The sequence below is a fragment of the Apaloderma vittatum genome, unplaced genomic scaffold, assembly GCF_000703405.1.
Source record: "Apaloderma vittatum isolate BGI_N311 unplaced genomic scaffold, ASM70340v1 scaffold1100, whole genome shotgun sequence".
NCBI classification, from domain to species: domain Eukaryota; kingdom Metazoa; phylum Chordata; class Aves; order Trogoniformes; family Trogonidae; genus Apaloderma; species Apaloderma vittatum.
This window is the reverse complement of record NW_009694784.1, coordinates 24687-40375: the sequence shown is the minus strand read 5'-3', so window position 1 is coordinate 40375 and position 15689 is coordinate 24687. Positions and strand designations below refer to the sequence as shown.

Sequence of the window (15689 nt, the reverse complement as noted above, 5' to 3'; positions counted from 1 at the left end):
TTCCAGCCTAGGTCATTCTATGTTTCTATGACCAGGTTGCCGAATACATCCATCTGTTTGTGTGTCAGTCACCAAAACTGGGCTTCCAAAACCCTACAAAGGGACAGTTTGAGGCATTCTGTAGTTTTCATCCACTTCAGTCAGGTGGGGATTAACTTCAGAGCTGCTGAATACTTAAGACACTTAATTTCTGGTGACTGGCTGTGAAATTAAGAGCCAGAAATCAGTGCTGAAGATCTCAGGCATGCAGCTGGTTTAATCAGTGTTGACCATTAATTGAACAGTTTGCTCTTTTTAATGCCAGGTAGCACTCAATGTACAAATAAGCCCATGCGCCTCTTTCTGAGTTATGATACAACTCCAGAGCTGCACTATGCTTCCTAGACCTCTCCAGGCTTACACACCTCTTCTGGGTCACCAAAGGACTGGTAAAAAATAATCTAATTTTTATATCCCTGCCTTCATGGATCAGCAGGACACTTCCCCAAAAAAACCTTAAAAAGTGCCAATAAGTGTACAGCTGGAATGTACTCCACATGAAGGTGTACGCAACACTGGCAAAATAAATTTCTGCCCATAGTGTTACTTTAATAGTCCACAGTTTTACAGCAACATAATGTTCAGAATCATTATTTCTGGAAAACTGCATGAGATTTAGGAAGTTTAACCATAACATTAAAAGAGCTCTTTAGAAAAATACAACATAATAACATTTTGCCAACTCTTTGAATGTATTTATTTATGTTTGGATTTGTGTAAGGAATTTTCCATGCTATAAATTTGTATTAAAAACATGTCATTAGAAATAAATAGTACATTTATAGTCATAAACAAACCAGTAGTTTCTACACACACTAACGCTGGGTTTCCTCTTACAAAAACTGGAAGTGTATTCCACCATCCATTTTTTGTTTGTTTATACCTGGTATAAAAGGATAGGGTTGCTATGAACTTATTGTGGGTTTCATACATCCTCAGACTAGATACACAGGGGGGTTGTGTCTGTTTTCCTAATAATATTCATATGGGAAACAGCCTTTTGTTCTTGTGATTTATTTTAGATGTGGTAAATGAGCTTAAAACTGAAGAAAAAATTAAAATTATAATAACAAAGATTCATATATTGGTTGCTTTTTCCTGCTTTCTCATAGGAATGACTGATTTGTATGAAAAAAAGAAATATGCTTGTACTATATAAAGGCTTGATAATACCAGCTGGTTAAAGGAAAAATACATTTTTTAAATTCGCTAGAACCCTGTTTTCATTAGCTATGTGAAAATACACGGCCTGGTTTCTCAGATACTAGGAAAGCAGAATTCCTCAATGCTGTTCTCCTTTCTGTTTTCTATTTCCTGCAGATCAAGCTGATGATACTCAAATGTCACACGGTTGATGTGTTTGCCACTGGAGACCATTCGCACCACGGTATTGTCACAGCCAATCTTCATTTGGGCTAGTTAGGAAAAAGAGACACAGAGGAGATATAAAGATGCATTAAATGAAAGAAATGGAAAAGAGATATATAGTGTTGGGAATTACAAGGCACTAATACATACAATTTTGGAAACAAAGCAAATTTGTGTGTAGCAATGGCCAGTTGTGGTACTGCTGATTAAATACCTTCTTTTGTATTTTTTAGTTTTACTTTACAATGGCTTGCGTGTTTAGTTAAGTGTTGTAACCTGCACTCATGCAAACGTCACTCACTTTGCATCCACCTGCAGGCTCACGTACACATAGATTGACATAATGCAGAGGTATGTGTACGTTTGCACTTGGGAAGGCATACTGCTGTTTTGTACCACAAGGGTAATGGCACCCTACCCTGGAGACATCCAAAATTAACAATAGTGAAATGTTTCCCGTTAAAAGGATGAGTGATTTAGTGTGTAAAGAGGTTCTTCTCAGTAACAAAGGCATGTGAGAGTCCCAGCAAGATAAATTCAAGTGACAGTGCCCAGCATGTGGAGTTACTCTGTGAGAAATCAAGCCTATTACTAGCCACTGCTTTAGACAAGCCATCTGAGTGGGGGTTTGGCAGTTTGTTTCCCTGAGAGAATCTGGAGCGTATTCCTCTTATTCTCACAGGAGAAATCTGGCAGGTCTTTGGAAAAGCAGAGGCTGCTGAGATGGGATTTGGCTTCCTTCACACCACCAGGAAAGCACAAAATCTCACCACAGCAATCAGTATTCACTCAGCACCAGTGCTTTACAGTTAAACCTTTGAGCAGTGCTATCAAGTTGTGATATGGTAAAAGTCAAGGGAGACCACAGGGGCAAAGTGCACGTGGAGGCATGTTCCTACTCTCCAGCCCTAAAGAAATGCCACTACTGTGTTGCACCCCTCATACTCCAGAGGTGCAACATATGTGCCACAGGGGCTAATCTGTCACATCATTGCAACACTTTGCACTCTGCTGTATTGAATATTAGGGAAACTGAGAATTATTTTTATTGGGAAAAAGAGGTCACTGAACTAGCATGATAGCAAAACAGGTTCAGAGCTCCTCCAGGGTTCAAAGCAGAGAGTGGGAACTCTTAGGCTTTTGGGGTATGTATTACTCCAGTGGAAAAGGAGGCTTTGGAAACACTGAGTGAGAAAAGAGGTGGTAGAGGCCCCCACCGCTGGAGACATTCAAGGCTTGACAGAGTTCTGAGCAATCTGATCTAGTTAAAGGTGTCCCTTCTCACTACAGGTGGGGGTTGGACTAGATGACCTCTAGAGGTCCCTTCCAACCCAACACATTCTATGAATCTATGATTCTACAAGTAAAAAAAATCCACAACTGAAAATGTAACTGCTCTGCCTTAACTTTTTACCAGTCTCCACGCTTATTTATCTGTTGACACTCTAATCGTATGTGTCATAGGACAGGCATTTTAAAAATGTGTATAACTTAACCTTCTTACAATGATTATTGCAGGGCCAGGTGAAAGGTGTCATGGGCATGCTGTACCACAGAACCCAGCCTCAGGCTCAGATAACTTTAGCTGTTGTGTTCTGCTGCATGTGAAGTTCATTAGTCGATCAGGAAATCCATGTTTGAGGGGCTTTGCACAACTCCCTGTGGTTACTTATTTAATCACATGGAGGTAAGTGAAAGAAAAAGTTCTTACCAGACCCGTGGAAGGAGTGACAGAGATCAGCTAGTGGAAACATCTTGGATGGGTCTAAGCCTGTTCCTCCTAGCAGCTCTACAAAATCTCCCACTCCTGCACAGCCTGCTGATGGTTTCTAAAAAGGCAGAGATTAAAAGTTTTTTATCATTTTTCTTCAAAAAGTAGTTTTCCTGACATGATTGCAGCCAACAGTAGGTCCTCTGTGCTCAAACATGTGTGAAATCAGTCTGTTCTCATCCTGAGCAACACTACTTCAATTTGACATTAGTCAGTTAATTTGCTGAAGGTATTCCAAAGTAAGTAGGCTCTGAAAATGACTGACAAGTAGTTAAGGTGTTGATTCAACTGCTTTTAGGGCAGATAAGTATTCCGATTCTGGACGCCTAGATATGTAATGAAATTAATACAGGCATGGGCTGCATGTGTGCCCACACTCAGCTCTCAGACAGGAACATAAGTTCCTCTATTTCATACTTATTCCTAAACAGTAAAGGTTGCTACAATCTGCTATTCTCATAAGGTTTAAGTAAAGCAGGAATTAACCAAAAGAGTGATTTTTTTTTTTAATAACAGCAATGGCTCACTGTATATTAGACCCACAAGTATTCTTTTCCGGAAAATTAAAGCTTTTGGCCAATACTATCTTTCATGGTCACCTTGTGCCCCTTTAGGGCTGTAACCCATATGCTGCTCTTTAAGTGTTTGATTTCTTTATCATCCTTCTGCTGCTGTACCTTTTCTGCCCACTGCTGAATAAGTCAACTCACTTGCTCATCTCTTAAAGTCCAGTTTGCTCAGACACTGGCAAGTCTCACTGGCAGCAGAAAACAAACTTTCTTGCTCCTATCCTTCTGGATATTTTGAAATTTACACCTTTTTAGACCTGCTAGGCACAGGGTGCCACCAACAGCTCTTGTCCTCTCCTGTCTGGTTGTCAACAGCACCAACTGCTGTGGCCAAACCCCAGCACCGCGCTGTGTATCAGAGCAGATGGAGCAGAGGATTCCCAGCATGCTGAGCAGGGAAACAAACAGTCACAAGCACATTTGTATTTTCTCCTTGCTAACACTTCACTGTCTAACCCTATCACTTCTCTATTCAGAGTGGTTGCTGCTTTCATTAGTTTAAATACTGACAGACAACTCTCGGAAACACTCCTTTTCTTCTAACAAAATTCTTGCCCTGTGTTATGGCAATATTTACTTGCATTAATGGTACTCTGCGTAATTTGATTGCCTCTGCAACATTACAGAGATAATAGTGACAGAGACAGACTCAGTTCTTCTCTCTGAGGGAAAACCAGAGCCCTCAGCATGTGTGCGCACAGTCCAGAGCACACAAGACTTAGCAGCCAGTGACACAGGCTAGCTCCACCTCAACCCCTTCCTTCTTCTGTGCTCAGGAAAATTGCATGTGGTAGTAATTTCGCAGGAAACAAAACAACTCACCTTTAAAAAGAGGCCATTTAAACGTCCTAGGATAAGATCAGATATTTTTATCACCACTGGGTAGATTATGGAGAAGCTGCAGTTTCTATGCTGATGAGGAATGACCATGGTAAACCTTCCAGAGGGGGTCTGAGAGATGACATTGCAAGCTGGAGCACAGGAGGAGGTGCAAGAGTTACTTGTGTGGTCACCAATGCATATAGCAAAATTATGTACTTTCAGCACTAATAACGAACAGATGATTTAATTCCTGAGAATACGACTAAATGCTGAAAAATATGCGTACAGCATTTTCTGGGATTCTTGAACAGCATTTGTTTCCTACAAATTCCCTGCCTGTTGCTTACTATGTGTCATGAGGTCTAGCAGAACTAGCAGGTGAAGCAGTCAATGAGAGAGACCACACCTCAAATTCATACATCAGGGGCTCCTGTTGTTGAGGGCCTTTACTTCTTGCAGGTTTATAGGGGGCTAAATGTGGATGCCGGGCTTTTGTTTAGCTTCAGGTGGTTGTTGCCTGATATTGCCAGCAACCTCCTAAGTCCTATTCTTCTCCTCTTTACTGGAGTTTCTTACTCTGTAAAATGTCCCGTTGAAACTAAAGTGGGTACATGCTGACTTTATCTTAAAGTTCAAGCCTAACAGTTCAGCTAAGAGAGTAGCTTATCACCTGCATATGCAACCCAAAGGATCCTCCACACAGATATGCAGCTGCTTCAGCAGGCTGGTGAAGGACACAAGCCACCTCCAGCAGCTGCACACAGTAATCACATTCACAGGCATGAAAACACACCAGTGTGGAAGCCCATCTTCCAGGCTGTGTCTGAAGAACTCAGGGTAAGGACAGGGAAGACATCTTCATCCTTTGCATGGTAAGGCAGATAAATCAGACTGGCCTGAACAGTAATTGTTAAATGTCCTGTTCTCTCTTGGAAAAATGATTCAAGTCACCATTACTTGTGCCTTGTCAGCTCACAGGCTTAGGGAAATAACTTGCAAATAGATCCTTGGGGTTGTACAGCACTCATAACTATCACATAACTATTAAATGAATTATTCAATACACTGTTTTGCTGTTGAACTTTTTCAAATACTCTTTCCTCATTGTTCACCCAGATCTAGAAACTGCTGAGATTAAATACTCTAAATTTATTGTATTTGTTCTAGCCAAGTGTGTTGGAACATGACTATATTAGATTGGAAGAGATCTTCTTTGAAAGAAAAAGTATTCTGGTCCTGAATATAGAAGTTCTCCCTTAAACTTCACCTTTTTTTTTTTTTTTTTGAGACACAAATACAGGTGTGACTCTGCTGGTGTTACTGGATCTGTGTACGCACAGGTAAAGCCAGTGAGAGAGCTCAATGCAAACCAACACATCCCTTTTGCTTCCTGCCCCAAACACAAGCCCATTTGATGGTATAAAACACAGACTTACGAAAGAGGTTGGCGTTTTTCTTGACTGTGACGGTAAATCCATTGCCTGGCTGGTGAATCCTGAAGAAGATCATTGCCACGTTCTGTGAGGACCTGATGCTCCTCTGAATATTGCCACTTTCACAAAAGTCTGCGTATCTTTGGGAAGTGGGGAGGGGATGGTCCAAGGAACTGGGAAATTTCTCTCCTTTGAGTATCCAGCCATCAAACACCTACAGGGGTTCAATAATGAAAAAGAAGGCTTCTGCTTGTCTCTCTGTTAGCAGAGAACAGAAACTCAAAGTATTAGAGATGCTGTTTTATTTTGACACCAAACGGCCTGTTCAAAGCCACCAATTAAAACAAAAATTCTCTGTATTTATCCGTTTCCTAGTATTTAATTATTCAAGTGCCAATCTGTGTTTAGGAAAGGGATACACACAAATTTTAATGTTGTTTTCATTTTCTTCAGGCGACAATTTTGGTGACCTTTTTTTGAGAGAAGCGGCTGTATTTGTTCCAGCATCATCACATTTGCATCTTTTTTTTTTTTTTTGGTCTTACAATTGCAGTTTCGTTGTTACCAAGAGAAGCTTTTAACCAGCTTGATTGGGAAGGCATGTGAAATATAAATCACCCTCTCAAACTCATAATTTTCCATCATTCATGTATTGCAGCTTATCATTAATGCAGTCTGGACTTCCAGAGGTGTTTGAAATATAATAAAGTTTGAGGGAGGAATTATTGGTTCTCCCTTGCATCTGTTCTTTCAGCTCATTATATCACTGTAAAACAGAACAAATGCTGCCGACTTAGCTGGACCTTAAGCATAAGCCTCTACAAACCTTTCCTTTGCAACAAAACCAACAAGAATTTGCCCTCACCACCTTCAGGGAGAAATGCGTCAGAACTAGAAACTTGTATTAAACTCTAGCACAGCTGCGCAGTTGCCCGCCTTGCCATTTTGATTACTCCTAGCCACTCTCACCCTGTAATTCCTTCTACACTCCAGTCGATACTTTGAAAATCCAAAAACCCAATCAAGCCGTTGCTTCAGTGGGTAATCCTAATGTGAGTGTATGTGGAACTTCCTCATGGAAAACTTGCAGGATCAGTCTCTGGATTTGCCAGAACTGTAAATTTGCTGAAGTTATGAGACGTGGGTGCTCAAATTGCACCAGGGAAAGCCTGCGTGTATATACACAATAGTATAATGCAGGAAATGGGAACCTCAGGATCAGAGGAAAGAACCCTCTAAAGTGTCAAACTGGTTGGCGTTTTTCTGGCGTCCATAAGTGGCTGTAATTCTAGGTACAAAATCACTGGACCCACTAGAGGCTGAAATCAGCCTCTCTGTAGCAATGTGGGGAGAGATGCCAGGCAGGGGTAAGGGATGGAGGGACAGGATTCCCCAGAGTGAAGCAAGCAGGGATACAGCATCTCTCCAAGAGAGGAGGACAAGGAAAGTGGTGAAGAGCAGCCTTCCTTCTCCCTGCAGCTCAGCTCGCCACTGGGAAGGATGAGGTCTGTGCTGTGCATGGCCACTGCAGGGCAAAAGGCAGAGCAGCCAGGGGCTGTTTAGCCTCTCCTTCTCTCCTGAACAGAGTTTAAATCTTTGTCCATTCTTCTACCTGCCAGCAAAATGCACTGGTAAAGTTTTTTGATACTAGGATATAAAAAGCTCTGAGCCCTGAACCTCCTTCTATTCAGAACCAATGTCCCAAAAAGCTCTGGCAGGGCCATTTGAAGGAAAGTCTGCAATGATCCATTCATTAATAAGCTGTGAGCAGTGGTCCTGGAGCAGTTACGGCCAGTCAGAGAGCTGTATTATTATCTCAGAGCTTGTGTGATTCACGGTGCAATGAGGAAACTCTCCTAATGGGACTGAGGAGCTCGGCTCGTACTGACCAAACTTTTTAGTAGGTACCCCAGCTAAAGACTCTCAGTAGAGATGCCCTGGGAAAAGGTCAGAAGAGCTGTTGCTGCAGTTCAGAGAGGGATCCTGAGCCTGCCTCTGACTTTACTTTAGCGGGCTAGCGATGGGGGTGGGGGTGAGAGCTGTACCTGAAGTGCTTCAGGGAGGAGGAACAGCCATACCAGAGACAGCTGCTTTGTGAAAGCCTGCTCCACACACACAAACACACGCACACCCACATGCATTTGCCTGCTCCTTCCACATGTAGCAAATGTCTCACATGACAGATGAGAGCAGGGAAGGGAAAGCAGAGCAGGACTTGCCAGTTTCTTACCTTCAGGAAATCGCCCCCTTGGCAGTCGATGTTTACAAAGTCGTAGTCTATTGTGATGAGCTCCTCAGGGTCCCCGATGAAAAAGGTCGCACAGTGCAGCTGCGGTTGGTCTGCAGTGAAGGTGAACTGCCCCTCTATACTCAGCATGTCAATGCACCCTGAGAAACAGAGGCACAGTGCTGGCTGCCTCAGCCTGCTGGGGAAGGAGACCCAGCACCAGCTCCCACAGCACAGGGAAGAGGGAAACAAGGAGAGGCAATAAGAGGGAATCAACATTGAGACCCAGCTGGTGGTGAAGAGAGGGAGACCCAGCTGAAGTAGTTAGGACTCTGCTGAGTACTGGAGGATGAATAGTAACTCACAGGTGTGAGCACAAGCGTGCAATGAGGGGTGCATGGGGAATGATATGTCAAAGCATCTCTGAGCAGATGTTTACGTGCAGAAGTGCATAAACATCCTGCTTCTTCAGATTTCTTTCTAATCACAGCTTTTCCACCTGCCTCACCCCCTGGTGGTGTGATTCTGCCCAGGGACATAGGTGGACAATTCCCATCCTCCTGCTCTTATTGAGGGTCCTCAAGTCTGAGCCCCAACTGGTTTTCAGAGCCCCATTTCAATCCTTCTGCATAAAACACACATTTTCTGAGATTTTAACACTTTGTCCTTCTTCTCCCACTCCTTGCAAAAAGCACATGCAGCTCTGTCACTCCCAAATAGCCTCTTTCCCCTCCCTGAGCCCTGAGCTTCCCCAAAACTCTCACCCCCACCAAGAGTCCCCACCAGAGCACCAGAGACACTCACGAAGTGACCGCCGGTAGATCTGCCCTGCAGACAGCTCTCGCTTCAGATCCTCACTGAGAAGTAGGAAGGGCTCATCTTCAGCAGCATCCCTCACCTGGTGAAAGAAAGAAGGCAAGAAAAGGCTGGGGCAAAGTGTTATGCAGCCACCTCCCTGCACCTCTAAGAACAGGAACCAGCAGATTAAATCCCTCCTCCAGAAACAGTGCAGCTGTGGAAGAGTTCAGTCAGAAAGCTGCCAACCTGCAGTAGAGGAAAACAAACCTGACACCTAAGAGGTGAGTCCAGCAGCTCAGTGCACAGCAAGTCTCCTAAACCTTCAGCAAAAATGCAAGTTTGAGAAAAAGGGTGAGAAACAAATGGTGAGGGAGGATGGGGCACGGGACTCTTGTATTAATGTGAACCAGGTGTAGGTTTAATGCAGGAGTAGGAAATCGGAGGGGACAGAGGAAAAAACATGATTCTCGAAAGCTGGGAGTACAAGTTAAAAGACAGCTGCTAAAAGCACAGTGAGGTGCTTTAGTCATCAGTTCCATTGCTCACCTCTAGGTACCTGGTTTCCCCCTTGGAGGCTGCCAGAAAGATGAGAACAAAGTGGCACTGAAACTGGAAAGCAGACGGCATGCTGACACCTCCTGTGGCAGCCCTCCCTCTCTCCCGGCGGTCAAGTTTCTCCTGGTCTGTGCAGTAGGCAGGAGCCGCTGGGGTATCTCGGAAAGACTCTTTTTATAGAGCTGTTGGGAGGGGAGGCACTTGGTCCTTGTACTGATAGGGTAACCCATGGTAACTGAATTCCTCTTGCAGTGACACAGTACGTGGGCATGACAAGGGTCCAAATCACAGCCACAAATTTTCAAGCTGGTCGAACTCCCCTCGCTGGCAGATGTCTTTTCTACTGATCTGTCTAGTGGAGCTGAAAAGCTCTGTGGAGGAGAGCCCATCCTTGTGCAGCCAGGGCACTTACATAATGTGCTTATTTCCAGTTATTCTGAAGGGAGGAACAAGGAGAATCCTTCCCATCTCTTCTTCTCCTACATTCCAGTCCTGGGGCATTTTGGACCTGCAGTGCCCCCTGTTTCCTTCTTGCTGCTCCATGACTTGCATCTCTCTGCAGCCCCTGTGCCAGGTGCTTCCACTGGCCAGGCCTGGGTGTGTGCTCCTGCATCCCATCCCATCCCATCCCATCCCATCCCATCCCATCCCATCCCATCCCATCCCATCCCATCCCACCCCATCATGGTGGACAGCATTCCTGTGCAGCTGGGGAACCCACTGTCTTCCAAGTCCTGCAGCTGCAGCTGGTGCACAAGAGCTCAGCAGCAAGTACATAGGCAAAACCAGACAGTTCTCCCCTCCAGACATGGCTATCATACGGAAATTAGGACCACTTGGGTTTGCCAAGGGCATTTTCCCCATATACTAGCTGATACTGCTCCACCTCTGATCCTTAAAGTAAACCAGAAAAAGACTGTCAAAAGATGAGCCCAGGAATGAGACTAAAAACACCAGCGACTCAGGAGAGATACTAGTTTTGGGGTATATTACTGTTTTGCACTGACCAGGGATGACCCATCAATACTCTGACAATAACTACTCTTTCGTCATCTCATCTCAGACTTCTTGCTAATTTCTCATTCTGCTCTACGCTTCCCTCTCAAATTGTCAGTAAAACTTGGAAATTATATGATCTGGACTTGCAAAGCTTTACATTTGCTGCTTCGGATTTCACTGTAAGGGCTTGTGGACAGAAACATTTGCTTGCTCTTTCTGCTAACTTGTAAATAAATAAATATTATTCTGTCTATACTCTTGTGGCTCTGATCTTATTATGCTGCAGTTCTTATTCCTATGGTTTACTTTAATGTAAAGTACAATATTGCTCCATACTTTTGTGAATTTGACATATCTGTGTGGGTTTCAAGAGTGTTAAAAGTACTAAGGAAATGGAAAAAAATACTTCTGAACTTTGACAACAAGTTGCATTCAAAGGTTGTTAAAACTGCGTTGGAGAAACGAGTAGCTGATTACTGCAGGAACCAAGACTGAAAGGATTCATCTTCATGTACTTGCCTTGCATTGTTTAAACACTGTGATGTTAGGCAAGGATTACCAGAGGATTATCCCAGGGAGTTCAGAATCTGAAATCCACTGAAATTCTTTGGTAATTACAGGTTTTATTGGAAAACTGCAGTGTTTAGTCTCAAGTTGCCTTAGAGGATGGCTGGGAGGTTAATGAGAGCGGGGAGAAGTGCCCTGGAGACCACCAGGACCTGTTGGACCAGGAGGGCCTGCAGAGGAGACCTGATTGTGGTAGAGCCAGGGCAGATAGAACCCAAAAGTGGACTAGTCCCTGAGGAAGGAAGAGGCTTATTTCCCAGCTCTACATCCTGGCTGTCAGAGGGTGACAGAATATGAAGGACCAGAACCTCACTCAATGCTGTTGTCTCCTCAAAGGGTATCACAGGTGTCCCCTTCCCCCTTGCGACTCTCTTCATCCACTTCAACACTGCTTTTGTTTAAGGCCGCTGGCAGAGACTTGGCACTTCAACAGATGAAGCTGTAACTAGCACAGCAAAGAAAATCAACCCTTTAAACAGGGTTCACAACATCTCTACAGCATTTCAGAAGACGAAAGCACCTTCAATGTGATACAAACCCTTGGGCAAATAAGGAGGGTGTCATTCTTTCGTGAGGTTGAGTCATGTTAACAGTTTGTTGGACAATTTCTTTTTTTTTTAATATTGAGTTATATAACACAGTAAAATGCACTCCCACTCTGACCCTGCTAGGGGCTAGATAATCCAGTTGTTTTCATACTATGACACCTTGACTCTGCTAGCAACATTAACTCATCCTGGGCTCAGCCCCTTTCCCTGGCAGAAATGATGGGATGCCATCATGCTACTGAGAGACTGGGATGCATGTACAGTGTCATCCATCCTGCTGCGCTACTGTTCAGTGGGGTATTGCTAAAGCACCAAAGTCTTTGCAGAGCCTCAGGTGGTTAAAACAGTGTTCATGAATGGGTTTCTTATGCTGTTCAGCTATGTGCTTGGGAGGATCCACCTGTCCTATGCTGGAAATCCTTCACCTCACACGCTGAGCTTTTTGGTGTCTTGTCAGCTGTTATAGCAGAAAGGAGATGCCAGCTGTGTTGAGAGGTGGAGAAAATACAGCTGAATAAAGACACTAGTGAAGAGAACCCTGCTTATACTCCTCCATTGTGATCAAGGGATGCTCTGTGCTACAATACAAGCGGTAAATGCAGTTTCTTAAGGTAGTAAGTACAGGAAGATTGTGGCTGATACTCCCAGTAGTGAGATTTCTTGTTCATCAGTGCCTGAATTACAGACACCCATTAAGGATCCCTGCCTGATGCAGAGAGGGCGCAGGTGCTATGAACAGTTTATGCTTTCCAAAACAGCCCCTTGAGACCCCAGCTCACTGACACAACACCCTGCCATGCTTTAATTCCTGCAAAAGATCATTTTATTTCAGCACCACAAACACACTTCAGGCTGCAGCCCCCATTCTCTCTGCTCAATGCACAAGTTGCACCTGCAGCACATCTCATCCTGTACCCAGATAAATGGATGAAACTTGAGGCTGCTGACTCTGGAGAGCTTGTACAAACTACAGTGCCTGGACTTGCTTTCAGCTACTTGTTGAAAGCCACAGTTTTCTGGTTCAGGATGTATTTTAAACCCACTATTTTTTCCCCTCCGACGGACCTCCCTCCTCAGCTGCAGTGTCACTGCTAGTACAAGCAGCCAGAGCAGACCAAACCTCCCTCTAGCACTGGGACCTTAACCAAGAGTTAATTTTCCTGCATTCCCCATGCAGGCTCTGACTCCACACCAACGGGAGCAACCTGGCTGGGATGTTGCACATCCCACAGGGCCCATCTGCTTGTCTGTGTTTTCTTGAACTGTTAGGAACAGCAGCAAATCCACAGCGCTAAACCAGGAACTGATCAACAGAAGAGGATTTCTCCTGCCTCAGGCACTCCGTCTCTGGCTGTGGATGCTGATTTCTCATGCTGCTTAGTGCTGGCTGAAGAGCTACAGTGCGGGGTGATGCACAGTGTGAGACATCTGGCTGGGCTTTAAGCTTCCCATTGTGTAGGCTGCAAGACATTGTGCTGAGCTACGCTTATTTCCCTTATACTCATCCCCACTGTAAATCAGAATCAATTCAGGGGCTAACTTTTCCTTTCCCCCAAAGTGTCTTGGAGATGTGATATTAACAAGTCCTTGCTTTATTCACTGGGCTACAGGTGTCACACTAATGTCTGGGTCTTTGTAGGTTAGGTGGATGCTGCACATCATTTGTCTTTTATTGTACATGCATGCTATTCAGCTGCTTGCAAATCCTTCAGTATATTACTCCTGAATGGCTCGATCAGTGCAGATTAAGGTGAGAAAGAAATCTAGTAGCTTTCAAGTGTTACAAACACCATAGTGACGGCTATACTTTTGTTCCTGTCCTTGTTAAATTGCATGTCAGCAATTAGTTATTGCTCTGAAATAACATCACAGAAAAGGAAGAAAAGGGAAGGCTGTATGGCAAATTGCATCCCTGGAGGTCATTAGGAAACTCTATGCTTGATAGACACTTACAGAAGACTGCTTGTCTGAGATATCGAAAAGCTAAAGCCAAATGTTTATGGTGCTCCTGCTTCTGGCACAGTTCCCTCATCTCCTAAGTCATGACAGAAAATGTTGGGGTAACTAAATCCATATCCAGTGCTCTCAAACCATTACTGAACACTTCATGTCAGTCCTGAGGGACTTTGCAGCCACATGCCATCAGCAACCATCAGGTCCCCTCTCCACTAAGAGTTTACACCATGCTTTATGCTATTGTTGCTCATGAGGGCAAACTAATTATCAAGACACCTGCTGCCAAATTGCTTTGTGTATCCAGCACATGCACTCACCACTGCATCCCATTGCCAGGAGGCAACCTATAGTGCAGGTCCAGAAAAATAAATGTAAAGGTCATCAACATCTCCAAACCTCCATTATCTGAAGGACACAAACTGTGACTGCCAGATCACTAGGAACCCTAACTGTGGCTGTGATCATGACTATATTTGAGGACAGCTTGTGGCGTATGAGAAATTACTTTGATTATTGGCATAGCAGTTATCAATGGGTAACTGCCCATTCTAAAAAATGCATCAGCTAACTACTGGAAAGAGAATTTAAGCATCTAGGCTATGGACATAAAATAAGTAAGGTGGAATTCAGCACAACTAATGTGACAAAATGGGCCCTGTCAATGGTTTGATATGTTCCTTTTACAGGAGCCCAGTGAGAGTTAAAATGACAGCTGAAGGAGACCATTCCCAACAGCAGAAACACCAAGTCTGAGATCACATTTTGTGCTTCATTCCTTCACTGCAATGTTGCTTTCAGCATCAGGCAGGATTTCCAACAGTTTGTGATCCAACCTGAGCCCAGGACTCCTCTGTCTGCAGTCAGTGTGCATCTCTCTCACTGACTTCTGCCACTACCCAACCGCCTCAGCTCTGTGTAATAACACTTCTGCAACTTGTTTGTGTGTGCCTAAATTGGCTTTAGATAGAGCTGAACTTTCCATAAGGTGAATTAAGAGTAGCTTGTTAACTCTGGGCAGTTTGACACAAGGGATGTGTGATTTGTCATGTTGAGTGGTTTAGAGAAATGACAACTGCATGTGATTTATGAATTGAAAGTCTATCGGCATCATGCAGGCTTGATGATAAGCGTTGTATTAACGCTATTTATGGCATTGAGTAAGAACAAGGACTGTGAAGCTCACAGTTTAGCGGGTTACAAATAATCAAGCAAGCATTACATTCAGACAAAGAGATTACCCTGAGGGCGGTTATCACTACCAGTTCTGCCTGTGAGTCAACCCAGCGTCTACACAAAGAAGTCAGGATCAATAAGTGGGAGCAGAGAAAAGTTTTCTCTCAGGAAGGAGAGAAGAAACGTGGGAGGGGGTGACCAGTGAAGGCACGTGCAATTTCTCTGGGATTAGGACAAAGTGGGGCTATGATAAGTGGTATTTTAAGATATTTTAAGCTATATTTTGTATCTGAGGACAAGTATTTCTCAGCTGAAGTGACTATCTCCTCTATGGAGCCTTCCTCATCTGGGAAAAAAATGATTCAACATGATTGTCTCTGTTTCTGTTAGGCATCACAGTAATGGGCCCATCTCAGAAACACTGTGGAGTGTTACACAATTCAACTTGTCAATATGAGTCAGATGAGAGACACCAGCATACTCAGCGTAATGGTATATTTATCCTTTCAACTGCTTCTACCACTTAGTCCTTTATTTTTATATGCATGTGATTCCCTACCAGTTATCCTTAGTACCATGCAGGCTGCAGTGATAAACACTCTGATGAATTAGATTCCAGACACTTTTAGTTGAAAGTACTCAAATATTTTGTGTCAGTGTAAAAATCATAAACATTAATGGACTTGAGATCACCTGGTCAGCATTTTTCAGCCTCCTGAAGACAGTTTTGCCTTTGATAGCGAAGTCACAGACTATCTTTATCTCAGGTGTACCAACAGGCTTTTTCATTTCAAACAGAAACCATACTTGGTTTTCAAAGGCTTACATTTCCCCTTCACGTAAAGTCATTTCAGGGACACCAGA

General features: G+C 43.8%; 1 protein-coding gene across 1 annotated transcript; it reads right to left on the bottom strand.

Moving 5' to 3' along the window:
* Positions 1-1296: 1296 nt before the first annotated feature.
* On the bottom strand, positions 1297-9724 carry CRHBP (corticotropin releasing hormone binding protein). Its single transcript, XM_009868698.1, has 7 exons — positions 9574-9724; positions 9034-9127; positions 8233-8390; positions 6006-6216; positions 4570-4718; positions 3119-3236; positions 1297-1454 (listed from the first exon to the last, which is right to left on the bottom strand). The coding sequence occupies exons 1-7, from the start codon at positions 9652-9654 to the stop codon at positions 1297-1299; spliced, it is 969 nt and encodes a 322-aa protein (XP_009867000.1). The 5' UTR covers positions 9655-9724.
* Between the last annotated feature and the right edge of the window lie 5965 nt (positions 9725-15689).